Consider the following 26,169-nt stretch of genomic DNA (forward strand, 5'->3'; position numbering starts at 1 on the left):
TGAGGAGTGGCTGAGGGCACTTGGTCTGTTGAGCTGGAGAAGAGGAAACTGAGGTCAGAGTTCACAGCAGTTCTGCAGATTGCTCACAATGGGAAGAGGAGGGGCAGGCCCTGATCTCTGCTCTGATGGACGAGGGACAGGACCTAAGGGAATGGCTGGAACCGTGTCAGGGTAGGGTTAGGTTGTTTAGGAAGTTTTCTTCCCCCAGAGGGTGGCAAGGCTCAGAAAAGGCTCCCCAGGGAACAGTCACGGCCCCAAGGCTGCCAGAGATCGAGGAGTGTTTGGACAATGCTCTCAGGCACAGGGTGGGACTGTTGGGGTGTCTGTGCAGGGCCAGGAGTTGGGCTGAATGACCCTTGTGAGTTCCTTCCAAATCCGGAGATCCTATAGTCCTGAAATCCAACTCAACCTAAACTTTGAACTCTCTTGGACAACACAATTTGATGAGTCCCTCTGTCAAGGGAAGCTCAGACATTGCTCTGTTCCTCCTGACACATGCATGGATTTCAGTGGAAAGTCAGCCAAATATATGAAGAAGCATGAGATTAAATAAAGTGGGTCAGATGAGAACCCAATAGCTAATAGGCTTTAGAATAAGAAATTGGTTTGGGGAACAAGGGACCTTAAAGATCACCCAGTTTCATGAGCAGGGACACCTTCCACTATCCCAGTTTGCCCAGAGCCCCATCCAACCTGGCCTTGGACACTTCCAGGGAAGAGGCAGCCACAGCTTCTCAGGGCAGCCTGTGCCAGGGCCTCAGCACCCTCACAGGCAAGAATTTCTTTCATAATTTGTTTTTTAACTAAAACAGCCTCTCACTCTTACTGTGCAAACAAAGGCAACTTAACAAAATGTCAGAAGACCGAAATGTGCTGGTTTATACTTGACTTCTCTTTCTTAGGTTAGCTGCATGTCTCTAATGTTTATTTGATATGCCCATCTCCTCATGAAGACATTGCAACATAGGATAGGCCCACACTAAAAAACATACAACAGAGAAATCAAAATGTCAGTTTAAAATAGGTAGAAAGAAAGAAAAAAAAAAAAGCCTTCCAAACTTTCCTGCTTAAGATGTTTAGGATTTGTAGGGTTTTTTCCCTTTTTATACTAATGTATCAACATTTTAGAAATAGTTTTATTTCAGCAGTCAGAATGCAATAAAATATTTCATTTAAATTTTAAACTGTAGTCTTTTGTCAGTTGTTGAAAATAGAAAAAAAGTAATTTTCTGCTTTTGGAATGTCTGGATTTTGTGCTCTGTGATTGTTCTGTTCCTCTCTTTCCCCAGAAAGGTGGTTAACACTCAATTTGTGTATTTATTAATATTTTCCAATGGGAAAAACTGAAGTGCAGTAAACTAATCTGAGAAAGCCTATTTTCCCCCACACTTCTGCACATACGCTATGATCTCTCTTTTCTGCTGTGCAAGAGGGTGACAAGTATGGAGAATTTCCCACCTTCCAGATGATCAAAGACAGAAGAATTATTTTTATGACATATTGAACATTTTTTATTTGCTAGAAATCAAAGCAATATAAAATTCTAAGTCAAGATGAACCAGAAAACTTATATTTGAAAGAAATTGAAAGAAAGTTGAAAGTTTGGAAGAAGATAAAAGAAATTGGGTTTTGTCTTCAAGCTAGTAAGTTTCATATGCTACTGTATTACAAAAGAAAAGAAAAATCTTCAGTAAGAAGGCAAAATTTCTTCCAGCATGATAATATGTGCAAATATTTATGGGAACACATGTTAAGTAATCCATTACTTCCCACAGACCTTCCTGCAACTCACCTCTGTGAGTTGCTTGTAAATTAGGCAGGATTACAGCAGACTGACAGTCCCTTTATTGCTCAACTCTGTTGTACAAGCCTGGAAAACACAGACTTTGATTTGACTTAGAAGAGCTTTGTCTCTGTCCTCCCAGAGTCTCTGTGTTAGAAAAGGACAGGATGGAAAGGAGAATCTGGTCACCAACCAAATGCTTCTCTATTGGGGGAGCACAAACCTCATTGCAGAGCACAGAAATAAGAAAAAAAGGCTCTCCCAAACCTCATCCCATTGGGTGAGGAGAAGGAAACTGCTCTTTGAGAATGAGCTGGCAGCTCCTGCGAAGCCAGGAGTCAAAGACAGGGCAAACAAGACAGACCTGAATGGGGACTGGGCTTGATCCTGACTTTGCATGGCAGTGGTTACAAGATGATTTCTACATGGGCTTCTCCCATTGTGGTTTGGGTGCAGCTCGTGATTTTTATTCTCTGCCACAAGGGAAGCCAATGAGAACAAGTAATTTCAGACAGAGTTTAGTGAAGATTAAACCATACTGTCATCTAGTGGACAGAGAATTTATTTTACTTTTTTTTTTTTTTTTTTTAAATAGTGAGCCTGATTCTTCAATTCAAAACCTGACAAACCACCTTGTTGAACTCAGGTGTGTTTCACATCACTGCAAAGTCAGCTGGAGTCTCCAATTCCAAAAGGCCAAAGACTGCTCTCTTGGCAAAAATTTTATGAAGCAATTATTTGTTTTAACTTACTGAAAAAGACTACAAAATACTGTAACAAACATGAAAGTTAATTACTATGGGAGTTGGGTTTTTTTCCCTGTGGAGTAATTATCATAACTTATTTTCCACAATTACATCAAAAGTGTACTATTACCATGTCCCAGAACTGAAACCAAAAATCTCAAGCTCCTTTACCAAATCAGCTGAATGTTAGATGCAAAGAAAAGCCTGTTCATCCTGGAGCTCTGGGAACTTTAAATTAGAGAAGCTTTTCCAAGTTTTCTTACCTCACTACTATTTAGGAATATTTTTCACTTAAAGGATAGGCATTTACAGACTGAAACGTGAAAAGAAGCAACACTTGTTTTTAAAATCATGGTGAAAATTTATGGGTGACTTCAGATTCTGTTCTGTTTCACCTCCAAGACATTTCACAAGCCTTAGCTTTTTTCCTAGAGCTGACATTTTATTCTGGAGTAGAATCTATTTCTATAAATGGGTGTTTGTCAGCAAAATACAGTAGCAACGTTCAAAATATATGTTTATATTATTGCTAAAAATTATTGCATAATTTGGGAAGAGCTGTTTTTCTAGAAAGATAATTGAAGGAATTTGGGGGCAGAAAACAATTAAACTTATTCTTATATTTGAGGGTTGCAGTGGGATATAACCCTGGACCCCAGAGAGCCTCTTTTCAGTGGAAAAAAAAAAGGTGTGCTTAGTACAACACCTGCAACTCTGAGACACATTCTGACATCATCTTAGCAAGTTTCATATCCCACATTCCTTCTCACAGGATTGTTCAATTTGGTACAACCCACAGGAAGGCAGCTGGAGAGATGGAGACTTGACAAGGAGGAATCAATATCAGCAGGAAGGATGGCTGGATCAGAGAAACTCAAAAATGGGTTGGGTTGAAAGGAATCTTAAAGATCATCCTGCTCCAACCTCCTGCCAGGGGCAGGGACACCTTCCCTGCTCCAGGTTGCTCAGAGCCTCATCCAACCTGGCCTTGGGCACTTCCATGGATGGGGCAGCCACAGCGTCTCTGGGCAACCTGTGCCAGGGCCTCACCAGCCTCACAAATAAAGATTTTTTACCTCACAACCAATCTAAATCTGCTCTCTGCCAGTGTGAAGCAATTCCCCCTTGTTGTGTTACTCCAGGCCCTTGTCAAGAGTCTCTCTCCATCTTTCCTGTGGGCTCCCTTCAGGCATCGGAAGGCCACAATGAGGTCACCCCCAACCCTTTCTCTTTGCCAGGCTTAACAATCCCAATTGTCTCAGCCATTTTTTGGAGGAGAGGTCCTCCAAAATAGGTCCCCCCTATGATCAACCTGAATATGGGAATCTCTCTCGCGTCTCTCTGGCCAAGAAAGTTCAACACGACTGAGGAGGAGTTTAGGAGCAGAGCTGAAGGAAGACATAAACTGGTCTTCAAGGCAGCTTTGGAATTTCGATTAATAATTATTTTTGCAAGCTAAAGTTCATCTTCAATGCTTGTACATGTTCTTTAAGCCAGGCACAACTTGACAGTCAATACTTCACAACCACTTATTCCCAAGCTGCAAGAAGACTATTGGTAGCAGAGAATGAAGGCAAGAAACAAACAGGACCTGCTTCTTGCTGCTGTATTGAAAGCTGCTTACCATCCCTTTTGGACAGAGGCATCCAGATATGCAGCCATGGCTGATGCACTCCAGGTCATAGTTTTGGCAGGTCTTGGTACATTCCACTCCTTCTGCTCTTGGGTTGTTGGCAGGACAGATAATTTTTTCCATGGGGAATCTGCATGTCAAGCTCCTTTTTACTTTAAAAAAAAAAATGAGTTCACAAAAAGTGCAATTAGAACTCAAGTACTCATTGTTGGCACAGTATTTTTCTAAAAGGTGGATCTTTGATTTTCTAATTAATTTCATTAATTAGAAAATTAATTTAGAATATAGCCTGCAGCAACATCATTAGATATGACATGGCAAAGAAAACAGCCCATATACTTCCCCTGGAGTGACCTCAGTTAGGCTGTCATGAAAGCAGCTATTTAACACTGAAGCAAAAAAGCTGCACTATGTAAGTGCAACTCCAGACTGCACTGGGGCTATGCAAACACCCCTAAGAACTGTACAAAGTTAGCAGAAAAATGGATATTCTGAGAAGCAACAGCATCTTATATTATTGCATTTAGACCCATTTCTCACACTGAATGTAGCTACATTGGTGACTGTAAAAGTAGTGCCCTGAGCTTCAATAAAAACTGTTTGAGACTTCAGGATCTGACAGAAGATCAGAATGTCCCAAGAAACTATTTCAAGTGGTACTAGCAATGTGTCTCTATGAGGTTTTGTAATTCCTGACATCCTATTATCAGGAAAAATATGTCTTAGGAGCATTAAGGGAAGAGTTTGGTGAGATATTCACCTGGAAGGCCTCATTTGAAGAACAGGTGACCCAACCAGTGACACTGTCACTGGTGTCCTAGCAGGTCACTGCCCTGTACCTACAGAGGCATTTACAGTGTTTTCCTCTAGAAGTTGATTTATCCTGAGAAGGTGCAAAGACAAACAATTACCCTTTGTCTCCAATGCACTGGCAAATATCAACCAGAAATTTCCTCCAGACTCCGTGTACAGGAGCATTTGTCAGAGTGCCGTGGAAGTCACTGTGGTTAGCTCTACTGGTGTTCCCATAGGGATCATAGGTTATCCTGAGCTGGAAGGCACCCACAAGGATCACGAAGTCCAGCTCCTGGATATTCTCAGGCCTCCCCAAAGCCCCACTAGCCCTTTCCCCCCTGAGATGCATCCAGTCTCAAACCCCCTATGCCATGAAAATCCCATAAGCTCCATCCATGTATCAGTGAGAAACCCCAAAAGATCCCAGAGCACTGCTGGCCTTTCTCCAATACTGCCAACTCCAGTTAGATGCTAGAAGTGTTCCCATGCACCTTTCACAGCCAAATGTTCGATAAACCTGTCCACTGATGGGAAACATGGTAGCTATCAGTCTCCAGGAGGTTTCATGGAGATTCCTGCTGGCTGGAAGGCACACTGGAAACCTGGCAGCAGTGTAACCTTTAGGCCACTAAAAGCCTCATTTACACCAGGAACGAGTTTGCATCCTGCTAGTGAGAAACAGAAGGTATAAAATTGATGAGTTACTGACGTCTTGTGATCCTCAAATAGCAACTGGAGACCTCACATCACTGGCATAGGTGATCCTTTACCCTTTTCAGCTCAAGAGAGACTGCAGTGGTTAATTATAATTTTGAGAGGTGAGATTCAGTGAGCCCTGCACCCTCCCATACATTCCTTTTGTTTCTATCCCACAAAAAAAAAACTGGATAAAATCTCACAATATCACAGCTGTTGCAACCTCTGAAATTTCTTCTCCAATCAAAACTACCAAGACACTAAAGAGAAAAAGAAATTCAAAATAAATTATTAAGATTTTAAGGCATACTAACTTCTGGGAGATGGCCTCTCATCAGCAAAAACATCAGCCAGGAAGGCACCAGGAGCTCCATTTGTACTGCAGTGCATAAATCCATTCTCACAATAGCTAAGAAAAAAAAACAGCTTATATGTAATTAAACAGCATTCAGCTTTTGCTCACACTGGTTTTTAGTCAATAGGGAACTTGTCAGAATACAAAACTACACCTCAGTGGGGCTGAGCTGTTGCTCTTCATCCACTGTGTCTACCAACATTAAAGGCAATAATTCCTTAAGGGAGTTGATGCCATGCAGTGGCATGGAAACCCAGCTGCCTGCTGGCCCTGACCTGCTGGATCCAGTGCAGCTGCACAGGGATAAAGCTAAGCAAGACAATAGTCAACTTTGCTGAGGAAAAGAAGTAAGGGACCATCCAGTTACTGAAACCTGGGATTTTTGTGGTAGAGAGGAAGACATTGTTCCCAAAACTGGGCCTGTCCAGAGATTGCATTCCCACTCCAAGTGTACTGCTACTCAATTTAACAATTAGAAATGCTTTTTAATACTTGTATCTTTGACAAGAGGTAATTAGGTTTTAACAGTTAAGAATTATAGCACAGTACATTAAAGTGACATTTTAAAAGCCCACAAAGTAGCTATTGTCAGTAATTAAGCTCCATTTCAAACTCGCAGGAACTGTTAATAGGACAGGGCTTAATACCAAGTAAGGTGGTATTTGAAATTAATCAGAGCACGATACAATAGCAAAACTCACCATTTGGATTCTTGGAGGCAAAATCTTGCCTTTTCTTTAACTAGTTTCAGTGGATGCACAGGAACTGACCCAACAACTCAAGCCCTCTAAAAAGTGGAGCGATGGTGTGTAGGGAAGGGTTAGGAATAGTGCACTTACCACATGGAATAATGGTTTGAGAAGACATCCTCTGGCTGGAAGATCTCCCCATCATAGTAACAGGAGCACTGGGATTTGGGCACACACTGCTCATGCTCATCCAGGTATTGCCCAGGGGGACAGTAGCACCCCTCCAGGCACAGCTGCTCACAGTCCTCCTCCGGGTAGGACAGAGACTGGCACGTCTGGTTGCACGGCATCCCACATTGTTGGTACACCTGGCCTTCAGGACAGGCCATTGCTGGTGAAACACATGACGGAGAAGAGCATTTGATTCAAATCCAGCTAAAGGAACAGCTGCCTAAAACAGACTGGGAAGCTTGGGATTAAAAGGCATTTGCTCAATTTACTTGTCAATTTAAAGTGTTACACCATCCCTCCTTAACTGCAGCACTGGCGTAGCCTAAGGCACTGCAAACAAAACCTTACTAAAGGAAACAAAACCTTACTAAAGGAAATTCCCCATAAATGTCAGGACTGGACTACCCTGCACTGTGATGGAAATCTAGCCACAGAATTTTGCCCAGAACATGAAACATGCTCTGTCCAACCTCTGTTATTATCTGGATCACAGCCAGGATAACCTAACTGAAGCTCCCCTGAAGGGAACCTATAAAAAAGATGGAGAGACACTCTTGGCAAGGGCCTGGAGTGACAGAACAAGGGGGAATGGCTTCACACTGACAGAGAGCAGGTTCAGATTGGATCATAGGAAGGAATTCTTCCCAGTGAGGGTGCTGAGGCCCTGGCACAGGTTGCCCAGAGCAGCTGCGGCTGCTCCATCCCTGGAAGTGTCCAAGGCCAGGCTGGATGGGCCTTGGAAAAACCTGGGCTAGTGGAAAGTGTCCCTGCCCATGGCAGGGGGTTGGAATGACACGGTCCGTTGGAATGACATGTTTGGGTCCCTTCCAGCTCAAACTATTCCATGATCCCATGCATTAAGAGCATTACAAGTGTCATCTACATATTCACACCTCTCTACCTTTGCAACATATTTAGGGACTATTTGGTCAAAATAAGTAGAAAAGTAGTAGAAAAGTATTTTTCTGCTTTGGTAAACAGGAGTGCAGCAATACTCAACAGCCTCACATCCCAGAAGCACTCTGTGGTTTCTATGAAAACAAGTGCAAATAATGAAGTAATCTAGCAATCACAGAGCCAAACCTTGATACTAACAACTTTTGATGATTATCTCTTTCATATGAAGACTAATTATGGCCTTTGTAGCCATTTTGGCTTCTTCATTTTTAAAACTGCCACTTCTACAGGGCCGATTTTGAGGCATTCACCTCTGCACACATCAGCATCAGCGCTAGGTGGCAGCTATGACAACACATTGCAGAAGATAGGACACGAGCTTGTTTCATCAAGAGTTTGAATTTAACAGGCCTCCTGATAACCAGGGGTTACACTGTAGTTTGTAGCAACCTTCCACAGCAAACAGTTGTAAGGTTATGAGGAACGACGTTGGCACATTTGTACCTTGCTGAAACCAAGATCAAAGGGTTAGAGAGAAAGCCCTTCCTCTTGTAATTCCTGCAGAATGATGTGATAATCCCTACTCTCTTCTAACTCACATCCCTGGGAACTCTGGCAGCCATGGAATAACAGGATAGTCCTGCAGCTTCAGCCAGGTGTTCACTGGACTAGCAAAGCAAGGCCTATGTACTGACCAGTGACTCATGGTCACCTTCACAAAACTCCTCTGAAATGAAGAGTTATTCCTGCCTACTGGAGAGAGACATGGTTGCACCAGCTTCTCTTGAGGCCCCTGCAGCCCCATACATGGTAGTACAACACCCTAAACTGAAAATCCAGCCCAGAAATATCTAAGGTGACTTGAACTCCTCTTAAGAGCAAAAATCTCCCAAATCTGGGACCGGTGCCCAAACTGCTTAATGTACCTTTCACAGCACAGTCCAAGAAATGTGTGCTCATCAATACAGCAAATGCTTCCTAATTCGGGACACAGCAGAAGATAGACTCATTCACTGTTACAGGAATTTTTGGCAGCATTCACAAAAATGTGCTTCTAACTTACATAAACCTGATCTTTGCAGTAAATCAAACCCTGAACAGGCACAGCCCATGGCTGAGGACCATTTTAAAAATAACTTTCATTATTAAAGGCACATCCCAGCAGGAGAACCATGGAGCCTCAGCCAAAAGTACTATTTGTTACACATGAACCTCTGGAAACATGGAACTGATTTGGCAGGTTTCAGATGGGTACATCAGTTTATGAGTTTCAAGATTCAAAAAAAGGATGTGATAAATGAGCCCAGAATCCTGCCCTACTTTCTAGTCAGTTGTAACACTTCCTATCCACGGGACAACTTTGCTGTAGATTCCTTTCTTAGATAAACCTTTGTAATCCATGTGTGGGAATGACTTCAAAGTGATCGATGTGAAAGACAGCAAGTTTCAATTAGATATTAGGAAGAAATTTGTCTTTGTGAGGGTGCTGAGGCTCTGGCAGTGGTTGTCCAGAGAAGGTGTGGCTGACCCATCCCTGGAAGTGTTCAGGGACAGGCTAAAAGGGACTTGGAAAAACCTGGTCTAGTGGAAGGCGTCCCTTGGAACAAGATGATCTTTAAGGTCCCTTTCAACCCAAACCATTCTATGATTTTCCTTGCCTATGTACCTCCTAAAATTTTTTGAACATCCCCTGTTTTTCCAGTTATGCTTCCAAATGCCATTCTTACACGCCACATCCCAATACACTGCTCTATCCCTTCCCAGCAACATTTGTTTTTAACTACAAAAAGGCAAGACAAGTGACCTGGGAAAGGCCTGATGTCTGTACTGTGTAATACACTGCCACTAAAAAAAAAACAATCCCATTATTGACAGGAAAATTAGAGAAAAAGGCAAGATGCATCTAGTCCCTGTGGATGGCTTCTATAAAACCAAAACAGCTCAATGCTGTGCTCAAAGCACAGCCTATCCCAGGAATAAGATGAGAAACAGTGGGAAAGCATTGGAAAAAATGTCTTTGCATCGAACAGCTCATGCAGCTTATAGGGGCAGGTTTTGACATCAGAGTGAAAGAGACAAACCATAGCCAGTTCCTCAAGTAACACAAGGTGAAAACGTTGCCACCTCTGAGTGAAGGCAGACCCTGCCAGAACTAGATTTAACACAGCTTCTCTGCCATGCTGAGGCCCAGCATGCCCTGTAGCCATTCTCATATGCTGCTCAGACCCTGTCCTTAATTTCCTTAATTCCCTACTCCAGCACTCTTAGATTTATCCTATACAAATCCTCTTACAGAAGGCATGCAAAGCCACCAACTGCCCCAGCACTACCACATTAAGGAACATAACAGGATTAGCAACATGTCCTAAAATCTGAAGGAAGATCTAGGGACCTGCTGATGGACTCCCCTGTGCCACAGAACAATACACACATGGGACAGGTAAACACAGAATGTATGGGTTGGAAAAGACTGTAAGATAACTGAATACAGCCATTAACCTCACACTGCCAAGTCCACCACTAAAGCATGTACCTCAGTGCCACATCCATGTGGCTTGCAAATACCTCAAGGCATGGTGATCCAACAACTTCTCTGGGTGGCCTGTGCCAGTGCTTGATAACAATTCCCATGAAGAATGTTTACATAAAACCTAATCTGAATCTCTCTGTGAAACCTGAAGCCATTTCCTCTCCTCTTGTCCCTTGTTCCCTGGGAGCAGACCCCAACCCCCACCTGGCTGCACCCTCCTGTCAGAGTTCTAGAGAGTGAGAAGGTCTCCCATGAGCCTCCTTTTCTCCAGGCTTAGCCCCACCTCAGCTCCTCCTCATCATATTTGTGCTCCAGAACTTTCTTCAGCTCCATCCCCTTTTCTGGACAGGCTCCATCTCCTCAATGTCTTTCTTGTAGTGACAGGCCCAGAAAGACCCCAGGATCTGAGGTGTGGCCCCAGCAGTGCCAGCCCAGGGGACAGTCACTGCCCTGGCCCTGCTGCCACACCATGGCTGGCACAGCCCAGGTGCCATTGGCCTCCTGCCCCCCTGGGCACGCCTGGCTCCTGTCCAGCCGCTGTCCCCAGCACCCCCAGGGCCTTTCCTGTCTTTCCAGCCCCTCTGCCCCAGCCTGGAGCTGCAGGGGGTTGGTGTGACCCAAGGCAGGACTGGGTCCTTGGCCTTGTAGAATCTCAGAGCACTGGCCTGGGCCCATGGATCCAGCCTGTCCAGATCCCTCTGCAGAGCCTTCCTGCCCTCCAGCAGATCCACACTCCACCCAGCTGGGTGCTGTCCATGAACTTACAGAGGATGCACTCGATCCCCTCACCTAGATCCTTGATTAAAATATTAAATAAAACTGGCCCAACTACTGAGCCCTGGGGAACAACACTGGTGACCAGCCCCCAGCTGGGTTTAACACCATTCACCACCACTCTCTCAGCCCAGCCATTCAGCCTGGGTTTTAACCAATTTTTTACATGCAGCTGCACGAGAGACACAGCCCTTCACAGTGTGGCCTGTCTGCTTCTCCCTTCCAGCATGAAGGGATTGGCTTGGTGCTTATTCAGAGTGGGTTACAGGGGTATGAGTCAGGTCTTAAATAATCAAACTGCAACTAAAATAATGTCAAAGATAGGGGAGCTGAATGCACTTGTTAGCTTCACACAGAGCAGAAATGCTGCGCTACACTAATGACTTTGCTCCCTGATACTTATCCACTCCAAATCAAGCAAACTGGTTCTGTCAAGTCATTTCCCAAGAAACCAAATCTCTGGGGATGAAGGTAGGGGTGCAAGACATATTCAGTGCATTGGGCCACCAGCACAAATTACACAACCTGCACACTCACATCTCAAACCCATTAAGAAACAGAGATTGCTCTCCCTCATGTGTCAGGAGATGTCTAGGGCACTAGGATTATTTAATGGGGGCTGATGGATCTGCAATCAGGGAAATTGTCACTTTGTGCGAGTACAAAGCTCTCTGTAATGTACAGAAAGGAAGAAGCAGCTCTGCACTATTAAAGATTAATTGTGAAAATTAACTTGTTCAATTACAGAAAGAGCAATGGGGCATTATCGCTCCTCTTTCTTTCAGCCTCCAGACCTGCAGAGTTCTGAAAGGATTTTTATTACATTACTGTTCCACTACCTGAACATTTACATAAACTAGGTAAAATATTATAAAACCATGCAGCAGTTTAATATAAATTGGGTTTGTTCTCATTAGCAGCAAGCACTCCACAGCCTGCAAAAGTTGTGGTTACTGACCTTGCAGACCCTACCAGGTCAAAGGCCAGAGACCTCTCTCTTTTCCACTTTCTACACACTCAGTTTATAAATGTTTTTCCCAACCTCTGCTTGGGTAAATAAAAGAGAACAAATCTGGAGAGCTGCCACGCCCACATGCTTTCCCCCAAATTTTTCAATTGTCTTCTTTCCTTTATAACAAAGTTGCTCAGGAAAATGGAAAAACATTCACTTCACAAATATTTATGGGAAAATATGTCTGTGCTCAATCAAAATTACATGACAATGGATTTTTTTCTACCACATTGACCTAAGAGAGAAATAAAAGAAATGAAAGGTGTTGGACTGTTCTGCTCCAGCTTCTTGGCAGTTTGGCTATTAATCTTGTCCTGGATAAGAGAGAGACAGATGTCAGAGAGGCTGTGGTACCTCAATTTTTTGGAGATATTCAAAATTTTTCTGGCCAAAACCTCAGGCAATCAACAGTAATTTAGCCTTTCTGTGAGCAGGGGTGATGCCACAAGACTGCCAAAATTCTTTTCTGATACAAGTTGGTCCTGCCCTTTTGTGCTTCCTCCATAACCCCACGTTCAGGAGTCACTGATGAGGTCAGGACCTGGGAAGCTTGAGCCTCAAAAAAAGGCAGTTCATGGATTACTACAAATCACTTGGGAGATTCCTAGCCTAGGACATTCAGAAAGTTTCCAGGTGAGTAGGTGAAAATGGAAATCCAGGAAAAAGTTCTGTGGAGCTGTCTCAGATCAACACTTCTCTCCCCCAGTGCTGAGCAGTCCCTGGTAACACCTTCTGCATCCTTATCGGTGTGAAGGTAAGATTTACTCTCATCATTTGCATAAGGAAAATCTGGCATCTCATTCTAAATCTTTCACACAACACTGCTAGAAAAACTCCTTAAGGAGGATGACAATAAGTGGGTTTGAGCAGCAGTGCACTTACGGCAGAAGTCAGGTTGTCTCCACTCCACCAGGATGCTTTTCCTGGCACAGGCTGCTGCATAATTAGCAATGGCAGAGCACAGGCAATCCTTGCCACTGGAGCAGGAGCAAACATCAAAGCGACAGTTCTTCACATAGGGAGTGGGACTCACTACATAGTGACAAGGTTCAAAGGCAGGAGACATCAGAACTGAGCAGGAATCCTCAGCATACTTGGCTAAAAAGAGAAAAATTACATGCTCATACTGAATCAGTCAATCAGTGTGGCTTTCAAGGAAAGCCAGAGGAGCCACAGTAAGCATTTTCTCTTCCTTTTATAAAAGAAAAAATAACCAAACAAACCCCACAAGAATAAAATAGGATCAGGCAGGCACAGATAGCACCATAGCTCATACATCATGAGCTCTACTGAAAGAATAATGTCTCAAGAGTAAAACAAATCAAGGAAAAGCAATGCTTTTATATTCCATTAGCACTATTTCTGGTGTTGTAATTCCCCTTACAGGGCCTTTGCTTTCTGCTGCCTTTTTTATATTTGCAAAATTAAACTAGTTTTTGCTTTCAATTTTCACAAAATATTATGTTTTCCTTATGAGACCTGCATCAATACAAGTCTCTCTGTGTGTGGTTTTTTTTGTTGCTGTTGTTTATTGGGTTTTTAGAAATATATATTGCTGTGGGGGCCTGAGTTAACTTATGTATTGTAAGTATATGTATGGCAGTTAAAGATCTCTCTATTGTATTAGTGACCCTGCCCTGGTTCTAGTTATTGTAAATGGGCTGCAGCTGTGATGTCCTTGATTGGGCAGCAGCTGTAGCCCATGGAGGTAGCTGAGATAAAAGGGGGCGGGGTGGTCAGGGAGAGCCTGGGAGAGGAGCCCTGACCAAGAAGCAACAACACCACTGCTGTGAAGATCTGCCATGAGAAGACCATCGAGAGAAGGTATGAGACTCAGGAAATATAATTATACAACAACATGAATACAACATCTGGTGACCCCGACGTGATAAAGATCTGCAGCCACAACGAACATCGAATGAAGGTATGGAATCCCCCGGACAGCCGAGAGCTGTGGCAGCCAGAGAGCTGGGACAGAAGATAGGACAGCTGAGAGCTGTGGCAGCCAGAGAGCTGGGACAGAAGATAGGACAGCTGAGAGCTGTGGCAGCCAGAGAGCTGGGACAGAAGATAGGACAGCTGAGAGCTGTGGCAGCCAGAGAGCTGGGACCCTGAGAGCTGGGACTATAGAAGTAAAGACAGCTGCGAGATGTGGCAGCCTGAGAGCTGGGACTATAGAAGTAAAGACAGCTGCGAGATGTGGCAGCCTGAGAGCTGGGACTATAGAAGTAAAGACAGCTGCGAGCTGTGGCAGCCTGAGAGCTGGGACTATAGAGGTAAAGACAGCTGCGAGCTGTGGCAGCCTGAGAGCTGGGACAGATATGTGTATGGCAGCCTGAGAGCCGGGACAGATATGTGTATTGTAGTTGTAGGGTTGCTAGAAGTAAAAGAGAAAAAAAGAAAAAAAGAGAAAAAAAGAAAAAAAGAGAAAAAAAGAAAAAAAAAAAAAAAGAAAAAAAAAAAAAAAAAGGAGGATATGTATATATTCTATGTATGAGCTGTGCCAGCCAGAGAGCTGGGACTAGACAGCTGCGAGCTGTGGCAGCCTGAGAGCTGGGACAAAAATGTCTATGGTAATTGTAAAATTGGTAAAAGTAAAGGGGGAAATGTGGGGGCCTGAGTTAACTTATGTATTGTAAGTATATGTATGGCAGTTAAAGATCTCTCTATTGTATTAGTGACCCTGCCCTGGTTCTAGTTATTGTAAATGGGCTGCAGCTGTGATGTCCTTGATTGGGCAGCAGCTGTAGCCCATGGAGGTAGCTGAGATAAAAGGGGGCGGGGTGGTCAGGGAGAGCCTGGGAGAGGAGCCCTGACCAAGAAGCAACAACACCACTGCTGTGAAGATCTGCCATGAGAAGACCATCGAGAGAAGGTATGAGACTCAGGAAATATAATTATACAACAACATGAATACAACATCTTGCAGCCACCCTGGTGGTAACATAAGCAACATCAGGTTCTTCTCTTTATTTTCCTTTTTTGTGTAAATGGAAGATCACCATTTGCTGCACATGTTAATTTTTAATAGAGTTCAGTACCTAAATGAGGATTGAGGTTGCAGGGGTCACTGTCTTGTTTTAACAAGTCCTGGCATTCAGCATTGAGCTTCCAGGAATTTCCAAAGTCTTCCAGAAGGGATTCCACCATGCCAGAAGGTGTAAGAAAATCATCCCCTTGGTTCCCATCATAATTTCCACACAGCCCACACATCCTTTCGGAGTAGACTGGGGACACCTAAGGAACACAGCATTTGCCTGGTCATCTTCTAGAACAGGTTACTACTGTAGAGGAAGATTTTTTTAAAGAATGAGCCATACACAACTGAATAGTCCAGAAAATTCTCAAACACAAAGAAAAATGCTACAGACACAATGCCATTGTACTGTATTTTCAAACTTCTAACAAAATTGCTACTATTAGTAGCTGCAGGACAATTTTTACACAGTACAGTGAATTTCAGAGGGTGACTAAGAGAAAAATAGCTTATTTTTATGCCTTGATCAGCAGTCCAGTTTAGTCTTTCCTTGTTCTCACTGTTCATTCATATAAATGAGCAGGGCAACAGTGGGGCTGTAATTTTTTTAAATGCAATTCCAATGGCACCTGGGAGCATTTCACATTTTAAAGGAAAATTGGATGATGAAGGAAAAATACACTAATACCCCCTAAAGCTACTTCATATTAGAGCTTCCTGCTGCCCAGAGGAACTTCAAGCAGACTAAAACCAGAATTTCCAACAATCCACAGAGCAGGTGCACTTTTCACCTGTTTTATTCCTGCTGCAAATCAAGGAGCATCTGAAAGATAATCCTAAACCTAGAGGTAAACAGGGAGAAATCTCCTAAGCAACACCTGCATCACAAAGGCACCAATACCTTTTATTTTAGTAAGAACTGACAGTTTCTGTTAGGAGTAAAGCTCAGATACATTACAAACACCACATTACAGTTACATTACAAACACAGGAACTCTGATGCTACATCAGCCCTCTCTATTCATGTAGCTGAGTGTGAGTTTAGGCAGGCTTGCAGGAGTAACCAGTGAAACAAACAAAAAAAGTTATAAAAATTCACATTTTTCAAAGAAAATAGTTTTTATGTATAAATAAAATAAAAAGCATCCTCCAAAATATAACCTAATACTACCCAGCATTCAAACACGGGGGTCAGAGAATAAATATGGAGCATCAAAAAGAACAATCAGAGAATAAATATTCTTACTACTAAGAGTATTACTGCTCTTTCACATACTCTGCAGATGGAGCAGTGACTCACAAGTCCAAATTGTGCAGTATTTTGGAGTGGAAACTCAAATCACAAATATCAGGCAGTTACAGAAAGGAGAGTCTTCTTGAGGAACACAGGAAGAATTTTTGCCAGAACAAGGTAATGGAAGTGTATCACTTCCTCCAATTATTATCAGCAATACTTGGCAAGAGGTCAATCTCCAAATCCAGTATAAAATAACTCTCCAAAAGCAATTAAAGAGATGCTTTAGATGCCCAGCAAGGGAAGGAGCAGACAACTGGAGAAACTTCCACTGCTTTTATAGGTAGATGATCTGGAGCAGAAAATTAGGTTTGTTTTCAATGGGACAAAAAATCTGCCCAGTCATATGGGTTTCTGACCTGGGAGAAAAATATTTTGAATACTGAGGAAAGCCAAAACTCCTGAGATGTGCTAAGAGATTGAAGTGAATTATTCTAAGCCCCAAAAGAACTTTTAGGACCCTCAGAGCACAGAGATACAGGTTAAATCAAAACAACAACCACAAACCAGCAGATGCTTTCTAAAATTATTCCAGACCTTTCTTATCCGTTTTCTTTTCAACTCTTGAACTCAGTTCTGAACTGGCTTTCATAACCCTTGGTGCTGTGCCAGACATGACATTTAAGCCAGATTTCGGGGCAGGGAAGGAGAATGCAAAAGCAACACCATGGTTCAAGGAGGACAGCATTTACCACTCGGCAGAAAATCTCAGGAAAACTGGTTTTCTTGGCAAGACTCCTCTCAGTGAGCAGACTCCTACTAAAAGGGGGATTTAAAGGCAACAGGGCTGTGGTTACACTTCCTTACAGATAATTTCTTTTAAACTTAGCTCAATTTTTCTGTACTTTGCTGTCCCTGCAGCACCAACAAAACCTAATTGTTAATCAAGGCTGACTTTAAAATATTCCTCACAGTAGAAGGAGCCCACAACACATCTATGAGCTGATTTCTATTTCCTGGAAAATATGAGTAACTGTGTCTCTGGGTGCCTTTCCTTCCTTTATTTTAAGTCATTCACATCTGTTCGTTTAGACAAGGCAGTCAAAGCAAACAAAAACAAAACTCCAGTATGGAGGATATCTGCTCAACAAAACACAAAACTGTTCATGGTTAATAACGGCTGTCATTACACACACATCCAAAAAAAAAAAAAAAGGAGGGGGGTGAAAAAAGCTATCAAGCTGCTCTAAGATGAAGTGCTTGTTTCTGGAATACAAAAGAACCTGTGTATTACTCTGGGAGTAGCAAAAGAGAAAGGAATTCCTAACATGCAACAAAAAGCAATTTCTGACTTCAGACAGGAAAATCTTTGTACATATTTGGGTGGAATGAGAGAGGGGGCAAACAGGCAGAAAAAAACCAGAAAAACTACCTTCACTAGGAGTTGTCCATGACCATCCCAGTCAATCTGCAGATCATCCCCATAGGTGAGGCGAACTGAACTCCTCACCACACGCTGGACACGGAGAGCACCTAAAGGCAACCACAGGGTGCTAGTGAGCTTTTACAAGATATAGTGACAGGACAAGAGGGAATGGCTTTACATTGACAGAGAGCAGGTTTAGATTGGATATCAGGAAGAAATTTTTCCCTGTGAAGTTGCTGAGGCCCTGGCACAGGTTGCCCAGAGCAGCTGTGCTGCCCCATCCCTGGAAGCGGCCAAGGATGGGGCTCAGAGCAACCTGGGATAGTGGAAGGTGTCTTGGTCAAGGCAGGGGGGTTGAACCAGATGATCTTTAAGGTCCAAACCAAATAATTCTGTGATTCCATGATTTCAAGCTTCTGTTGAAAAATAATAATTTCAAAAAAGAATAGACCAACAGTGATTTTCACAAATCTCACAAGTGCAGATGAGCTTAATTCTTCTGATTTTAGAGAAGCCAAGTCAAGATCTGTCTGCTTCATGGAGAGAAGCTGAAATGATAGAGCTTCTAGAAGACACTGCAAGAGAGTTTGGCATTGAAAACACTCTTTGATTAAGCTGGGCTAAGGCATGTCTAAAACCACTACTAAGCAGGAGGCTTTCAGTGGCTGGCCAGAGTCAGCCCATGTGAACACACCTTGCAGTGAAGGGATCTGTATGTCCTGTCCATTCAGCGAAACTCCTCCTCCATGTTTCATTTTAATGATGCTGTTGTCCATATCCCGGATCCGGACAGAAGCTGAGCGAGTGCACACAGCATCAGGATCATCTGCACACTGCAGAGAAAGGAAAATCTGCCTCAAACATCAGGTTTTCACTTTCTTGGTAACTTAGTACCAGAAGGCATTTTGGCATCTAATTTGAAAGGTGTTGAGTGTCACACTGGTTTTATAGATCTGGTTTCTGCATTCCACAAACAGCAGGCTGGCAGCCCTCCCTCCATTATCCCATTAATCATGCACCAGGGCTGAGCTCCCCATCTCAGAACTTGGAAAAGGATCTGTGGATGTTCCACCAGACCCCTGGCAGTGACCAGCCCCAGAGTTGTGGCAGGAGCAGGAAGGACACCTGACCCACTCAGCCGGGGGAAAAAAGCCACTTAGTTCACATTACCCAAGACTGCTGAGGTGTTTGTTTTCCCGGCTTCGGGATACCTAGATGAGGAACAGGGATTGCAGGGGCCCCACGTCTCCTCCCTGGTTTCAAAAGGGAAGTTTCAGTGGAAACCTGTCCTGCAGGTTCCCAAGCACTGATGGCTATCAGAGCTCTCTAATGCAGGAGACAGACGCAGATGGCATGGAGAACTGTCACAGCCCATTTCTCCAAAGCCTGCAACTTCCCTGGTGCTGCTGGATACTGATACTGAGCTCCCCTTCCCTCCTGTCAGTCTCCTGTCTCCATTTCAACTCTCCCTGACTTCAGTTCCACTGTCCCTGTCACCTTTCTTCCTCTCTCCTTGCCTCAGGGTTTTTTTCAGTCTCTAGGTTTGTTCGCCTTTTCCCAAGAACAACTGGTCGATTTATTTCACAACTGTGTAAACCTCCCTGTGACATCCCCCTTCAGGGTCTCCAACCCTCCCTGCACTGGTCTGGCTCCCTTTCCTGCCTCTCTGCAGCTGCCTCTCACACATCCATCAGGGGAGGCAGCAAAGAGTCAGTAGCTGCTGTCTGAGTACAAAGAAAAATCACCAGCCAATCTGACTAAATGGGAAACAAAGCAAGGCACTGCTCCGCCAGTGCACCCTGCTTGGTGTCCAAGGAAATGTCCTTTCCCCACAGGCATTAGGGAAGCACCAGCAGTCAGGGTGCCTGGCAAGGAGTGCACCGTCGCCTCTGTTTGTTTGTTCAGCTGGCAAAGAGTGAGGGCCCATTCTCCAAACATCATCATAAGTCTCCATGCCCAGGCAGGCTCCTGGGAATGGTGGTGAGGAGAAGCAAAACACTGATTAACTAAGGAGAAAGACTGCATCTGTTATTTAAACCATTTATCTCATAGGGAAATTACTTCTGTTGGCCGGTGCATCTGCAATTCATGTCATAGTCCCACAGCCCCGCCCGCACTCTCAAGAGCATGCGCAGAGGCATCAGCCGAGGCTGCTGTTACCTGCACCGTCTCGATGATCACAGAGAAGGAATTTCCCACACAATCCTTGGCAAATAAGTACTGGCAAATCCCACTGAAGGTGAAATACTTGTTGTCAAAGCTTTTGAAATGGGACTGGCCGGTGACAGAGCATTCCCCTAGAAAAAGCAAAAAGCCATTAATCATCCCCGTGCCAGATTCAAGCAAAATCCTGCTCAGCCCCCACAAGTCTCTGAGGGGGAAGAGCAGCCCTGGTGGAACAGGTTGTACAAGGCCTGAACTCCACACAGACCAGAAAGCACCAGCAAGATCCTTATCTCACTGTTTATTTCCTCAAGACATTACCAGTAGTAACAGAGGAACCAACAACAGCTGGGGAACACAGAAAAAACCACAGTCAAGAGCTGAAATTTGTGCCTATGGAAAAACCTATATTCTTTTCTTGGGACACCTTAAATGCCAATATGTTGTTTTAGTATAAAATACTTTATGAGAATGAAGAGCTGGAAGATAATGTCTGTGTGAGTCCTTCCAACGGTAAAATTTATGTTGGACTTTACCCTGAACCATCATATCAACTAACAGAAAGTTAAAAATCATTCTATAGTTACAATAGCTACATCTAAAGTCCTCACAGAATAATGGGAAAGCCTGGCTGGACCATCTTTCTACTAGAAAAAGGAGCTATTTAAACATATCAACATTTGAAGTTGTTTTGGTAAGTTGTGGCTTTTCACTTCCCGGAAGGCAGTATCTCAGTACTACAGCTGGGATTTAGTGTCGCATCATGCAAACACATGGAAAGGCTCCAACTCCACAGAGCTTGCAAAGAAAATCTTCCATATGAGAAGACCATCACACTTACAGATGATCCCATGGCAAATAAGGTGGGCAGTCAGTTCCTCACCCAGAACAAAATACAAGTGCTAGGCATACATTGGCCATCACCAACCAAAGGTTGGAGAAGGGTTAAATGTTACAAGCTGGCAGGTGAGCTCTATGAGTTATTCTCTCTTCGCTGCCTTTAAGTCCCACAGAAGATCTGTCTAATGAACATCTTGTGGAATTTTCCCTCTTCAGCATACTATTTAGTGTTTACTATCTTAAACCAGCTGATGCTAAAGTACAGATCCTGAGGATTCCCAGCCTTACACAGCTCTGATTCACCCTAAGAGAAGTCCAGCATCTCCTGGATATTTGTCATCCCTTGGAGTTTGATTTTCAGGGCATTCTCTGCAACAAGGAAACGAGGACAGGTTTGAGGCACAGAGAACTGAGGACTGCTATCTAAGACAAGTCCCAGCCTTTGGCACTGCTCCTGAAAGGGAATTTTCTTTTCTGTGGCCAAGTCTTTACTTATGGATCCCTCTGTCTACACCATTTGACATAATGCATCCCATGAAATTTCCTGAAACCTTCGCCTTCATAATTATTTCCGTTATGATATCTGCTTGAAAGCCTCTTGGTAGTGCCAGCCAGCTTCAGCTTTGGATTCACCTTATCACCAACTTTAAAGCTGGGCAATTCACTCCCACAATATGAAAGCAATCTTTCCTGACAAAAAAAAAAGTTGATCAAAAGAAAAACAGAACTACCTAAAGTTTATACAAGTAACTACATAAAATTTCTGGACATATGATTTTAGAAATGTTTGTGGTAACTAACCAACAATGAAAATATGCTGCAATATTACTTCAAGTAGAGACAAACACCACAGGTAACAATATAAATTTGGCTACTCTGGGAGGCTTTGCTGCCCTCAGTACAGTTTATAGAGTTTTTAGCAGGCACATGTACAACAGCTGCAGGTATACAACATTCAGTCTTGAACAAGCCTAGTGGAAAACTGATTTAGATATATTGGCAGAAGGTACAAAAATAAGCTGCTTTTCTTTTCCACTTCTGCTCATTTGGGACAGCTTCCCAATTCAGGAAAAGGCTGCAATGCTATATTGCCTCTTGCACAGAGCTGGAGATCAACATCTGTTTGCAAGCCTCAATACCAGATTTATCTTCACTTCTATAATCACTATGAAGAAAATGTGGCTGGAGTTAAGGATAAAAATTTGGCCCACAGAGTATTCATCACAGTCCAGAGAGCAAGGACATTAAAAGCTAGAACCTAAGGAAAAACTGAAGTTACAAAAGCACCTATTTCTTGTTTGTAATCATGCTGCTGCCCATTAGCTAAAAGATATAATTAATCAGCCTGGGCTGTGTCCTTGAAGCTGTGTTTTAGACAGTGAGATTCTCTGCACTTGAAGAGATCTTTAATTTACAAGCACAGGGGACAGCTCACTAAAAATGTCATTTCCATTTTGAATATTTACATACACCACCTCCCATCCTCTTCCTTAAGTGTTGATACTTTGGGGGAAGTGCTCTTTTGTTCTAAAGCAGGAGGAAAAGGACCATTGATGGGTTAAGCAAGTTTCATGTTACCAAAAAATGACAGACTTTTTTGATAGAACACCCTAAGATTGTTGCAATTTCCCTAACTTGCGAGGGTTGCACAGTCTCATCTCAACAAAAAACCACCAAAGCCCGCAAATCTGCTGTTTTCCTGTCTGGCCATAACCCCAGTCTGCATCTGCAGAGCTGCCTCTCCCATCTACCAGCACCCATGGAAGGCAGGGCAGCCACTTTCTCACTGGGACTGTTCCTCCTTCACCCACAACATGACCATGAGGGAATTGTCATGGTCAATAAAGTACAATGAGAAATTGTACATGGTCAAAGAAAGCCAGGAGTGTTCCTCTACCTGCAAGCCAATCCTTTGAACATACAGACACTTATAACTGGCAAACTAAGTAATCAAAGCAGGAACCGGCCTTCCCACCAAACAGGATTTTTCATTGCTACACATAAACCACACAGAGCAATGTCTGACTTGTCTCAGGAGAAGAACTTAAAAGTAGGATCCCAACTGGAGTGTACTGGATCAAGCAAGGAAGAACAAAGATTTGCTTTTTTGAGTAAAAAAAAAATACCTAAGTGGGGCATGAGTGGGAGGGACGTAGGCAAGGCTTATTTGTCAAAACCTGAAAAGAGTGAAGCCAACATACCTGGGCATTCCCCATTGCTGCAGATCCACATGCCACGTCGACAAATGCTAGGAAAGAGATAGTAGCAAGTTAATTAAGAGAACATGAATATAAATCTTCTGTTGCACATTTTTCCCAAAAAACTGAAAATGGTCATCTGTCCTAGGGAAGTTAGATCAGTCCCCAACATTCCTTCCATCTCCCATAACTTCATTTCTTAATGTAGTCATCCCTTCTTCTCATCATATGACAGCAACTGCTGATAATATGAATAGGTATGGTGGCAGAACTCAAGGATTTCTGGGTTTCCCTGTCAAAGCTCTGTGTTTAATGGAATTTTCATGTATATTCCACTAATGTGGAATGAGTTCAATGCAGTTCTCAAGGTATATCTATCAATACAACAGAATCACAGGGGTAAAAATGTTTGAAGGGACTTCTAGGAAAATAATTTACTACAATCCCCAACTCAGAGAAAGCAATGTCAAAGCTAGATTAGGTGGGTGAGGACCTTGCCCATTTGAGTTTAGAAATATCCAAGATGAGGTCCCACAGCCTCACTGAGCAGCTGTCCCAGTGCAGCACTGGAGAAGGGAGAAGAATTTTTTTTTGTGTCAAAACAGAATTTCCTTTTCAGCTTATGTCCATTGCTTCACAACGTTTTGCTGTTTGCCTCTGAGAAGAGTTTGACCCCATCCTCTTCACAGCCCATCTTTATTAGGCAGTGAAAATTGCCTCACTAGCCCTTAAACAAATCTATTCCCCTTTACTTCTTCTTACATCAAACTCCCCTCCTGTGATCAACTCCAGTGTCTTCCACAACCCCCTCTGCACTCCTTGTTTCAAGAGTTACTATATTCTTCTCATTCCTTTAATTATTCCAGCCCCTGAAAACCATTTGTGGGGAGGCAGATTATTGAGGATGTTAAATGCAGAGTCAACGGAATGACATTCTCCACAGAAGCATCAAGTTTGAAAAGCAGGAAGCAGTAACAAAACACAAGCAATAAAAAACCCAGCCTGTCAGGATACACTCATCTCCCAAGAGCACTAAGGCTAAACAATGTGGTCAAGCTCAAAGCTGCAGAGGACTGCACGGAAAAAGATAAAATGCTAATGTCATGGTTATGGCTTGTGTTCTGGGACATGTGGTGCAGGTAATGAATAGCTGCTGATTAACAGGGATGATGCACAGACCACCTTTCTTCTGCATGTCATGGCCTTCATTGAGTCCTCCTCCTTCTGTGCTCCAATTGGAAACTTCTGAGTAAACAGTTGTCCAAACTCCTTGCACAAATATGTCCACACTGAACACAAAACCAGATCAGGAATACGTGACTAATTCCTCTTCCTTTCTTTAAAGTGCTGTTTTTCCCCTCCAGTCAGGTACTCAGGAGTGAAAGAAAAATTGTGGGCCATGCTAGGAAGACTCATTAGCCCTGTAACAATTTCCAAGGACGTGCCTTAGGCTAACTCCTCTTGGAAAGAAATGGGGTTTAGAGGTTAAATACACTTAGGAAGTCAAGACAAAGACACCACCGCTGACACTACCCAGACATGGGAACCTGCTGGTCTGTCTTATCCACAGGAAACAGGTAGTTCTCTGCTCTTTGAAGGAGTGACCTTCATGTTGTTCTATCAGATCAAATCTCCCTTTAAAAACAGAGCTGATTTTGCCTTTGTGAACAGCTCACTTCTTGGAAGGGGCTAGGAATTCCAGTAAGAGAGCAAGCCCTTTGCCAGTGAAAGGAAATTTTTTAAAGGTAGAGAGATTTCTAGAAAGATAATGCAAAGCAGTCACTGACCGGTGTGCAGTACTTATCTACAGCAACCACACCAGAGCAGCAGAGGATTTACCATGAGTTGCAGTCCTGGGAGATGGTGAAGCCAGGAGGATAATGTTTTCCAGAGTGGATGCAGGAGCAGTCAGAGCTTTCAATGCAGTGGTCACCATCAAGGAGCAGCCCTTCTGGATAAGTCAGACACCCATATCACACACACAGGGACAGAAACATAAATACAATTAGATTTTGTTGTTCTTCATGGACTTCGCCAAGACTTCATATGCATTATTATCCATACTTAGTCATAGACAACAATAAAAAGGTATGAGGCTTCCCAAAAAGCCTCACAAGGGCAGGTGTCTGCTTCCCTTCTGGTGCTGCCTCTCCCTCAGACCTGCTGAACAAAGCATTCCTGGTGCTCCCAGAAAAGCTCCTTGCTTAGCACATCTGCAGGTCCAGAACACATGTTGGGACATAGACAAATTAAACACAAGGAGCACAATCAAAGTTGATAAAAGTTGGCCTGGGACTTGACTGTTGGAAAAACCATGAACTTCACTGGCTGCAGTAAAGGGTGTCCACAGAAGGTCTTGTATTCGTCATAAGAGAATCAAAGATGAGGCAAAGTGAGAAATGAAGAAACAAATTTGGAGACATCATTTAAGTCTAGCAAAGACTTAAGAAAGTCTCAGACTCTTAGAGTCTGAGAGAAAGAAGCCACTTCTGAACATCTGCAGAGGCAAAAAGCAAAAGGGCCAGCTTCCCAACTTGAGTCCAGCTGCTGAGGTTTCTATATTACACAGCTATAATTACCTATGGAGAGAGCTCTTTGTACTCTAAGGATAAACAGAGGCACAAAGGAGATACAAGGTTATTCTAAGGTAGAAACTTGTCCTTGCTTCTATTGCTAGTTTATAGTGCTTTCTATTCAACCCCTATATTGAGAGAGAGTTGATATTCCACCATTTTCAAAAGAGCTGCTGTGGCAAAACATTTGTTTTCTTGAACACCCCTGGGCCTTTTCTTTGAGTGACTCCTTCCAATTGCCTGCAGAGATTTTGGCTCCTTTCCCTGGCAGCAGCAGTCATCACTGATCCCAACACCCAGATAAGTCTCCTTTCTCCTGTTCTTCCTATAGAGGTGCCTGGAAAGATCTTGGCTGTTGAGAAAATCCTTCCAGTGAGAGAGAATCACAACAAGATCTGAGCATTTAAGAGTGCTGTGGCTCTCCAGAGAACACAAGGAAAACAGAATGCCTGCTTTTTTTCCTGGTAAGAGTAATTCCATTTACAGCAATTAATGTAACCATGAGGGACATTTAACAGAGGGGAAAAATAAAAAAATAAGGAAGACATTTGTCAAACATACTTCAGATCCTGTTTGCCCTTGGAGCACTGGAAGGAAGCTAAGTGAAGGTAGCATCC

The 26,169-nt window shown here is 43.3% G+C and overlaps 1 protein-coding gene across 1 annotated transcript in view; it reads right to left on the reverse strand.

The window, feature by feature from the left end:
- VWF (von Willebrand factor) overlaps nt 1-26,169 on the reverse strand; it is a 121,126-nt gene that overhangs the window by 73,522 nt on the left and 21,435 nt on the right. The window contains exons 9-18 of the mRNA XM_058022400.1: nt 24,819-24,930; nt 22,983-23,029; nt 19,939-20,075; nt 18,473-18,611; nt 17,785-17,885; nt 15,183-15,378; nt 13,024-13,239; nt 6,848-7,088; nt 5,968-6,062; nt 4,154-4,314 (exon numbers count right to left, since the gene is read on the reverse strand). Of these exons, the coding sequence (XP_057878383.1) occupies nt 4,154-4,314; nt 5,968-6,062; nt 6,848-7,088; nt 13,024-13,239; nt 15,183-15,378; nt 17,785-17,885; nt 18,473-18,611; nt 19,939-20,075; nt 22,983-23,029; nt 24,819-24,930 (1,445 nt within the window). The remainder of the gene's footprint in view (nt 1-4,153; nt 4,315-5,967; nt 6,063-6,847; nt 7,089-13,023; nt 13,240-15,182; nt 15,379-17,784; nt 17,886-18,472; nt 18,612-19,938; nt 20,076-22,982; nt 23,030-24,818; nt 24,931-26,169) is intronic.

Source organism: Melospiza georgiana, chromosome 4 (assembly GCF_028018845.1).
Source record: "Melospiza georgiana isolate bMelGeo1 chromosome 4, bMelGeo1.pri, whole genome shotgun sequence".
NCBI classification, from domain to species: domain Eukaryota; kingdom Metazoa; phylum Chordata; class Aves; order Passeriformes; family Passerellidae; genus Melospiza; species Melospiza georgiana.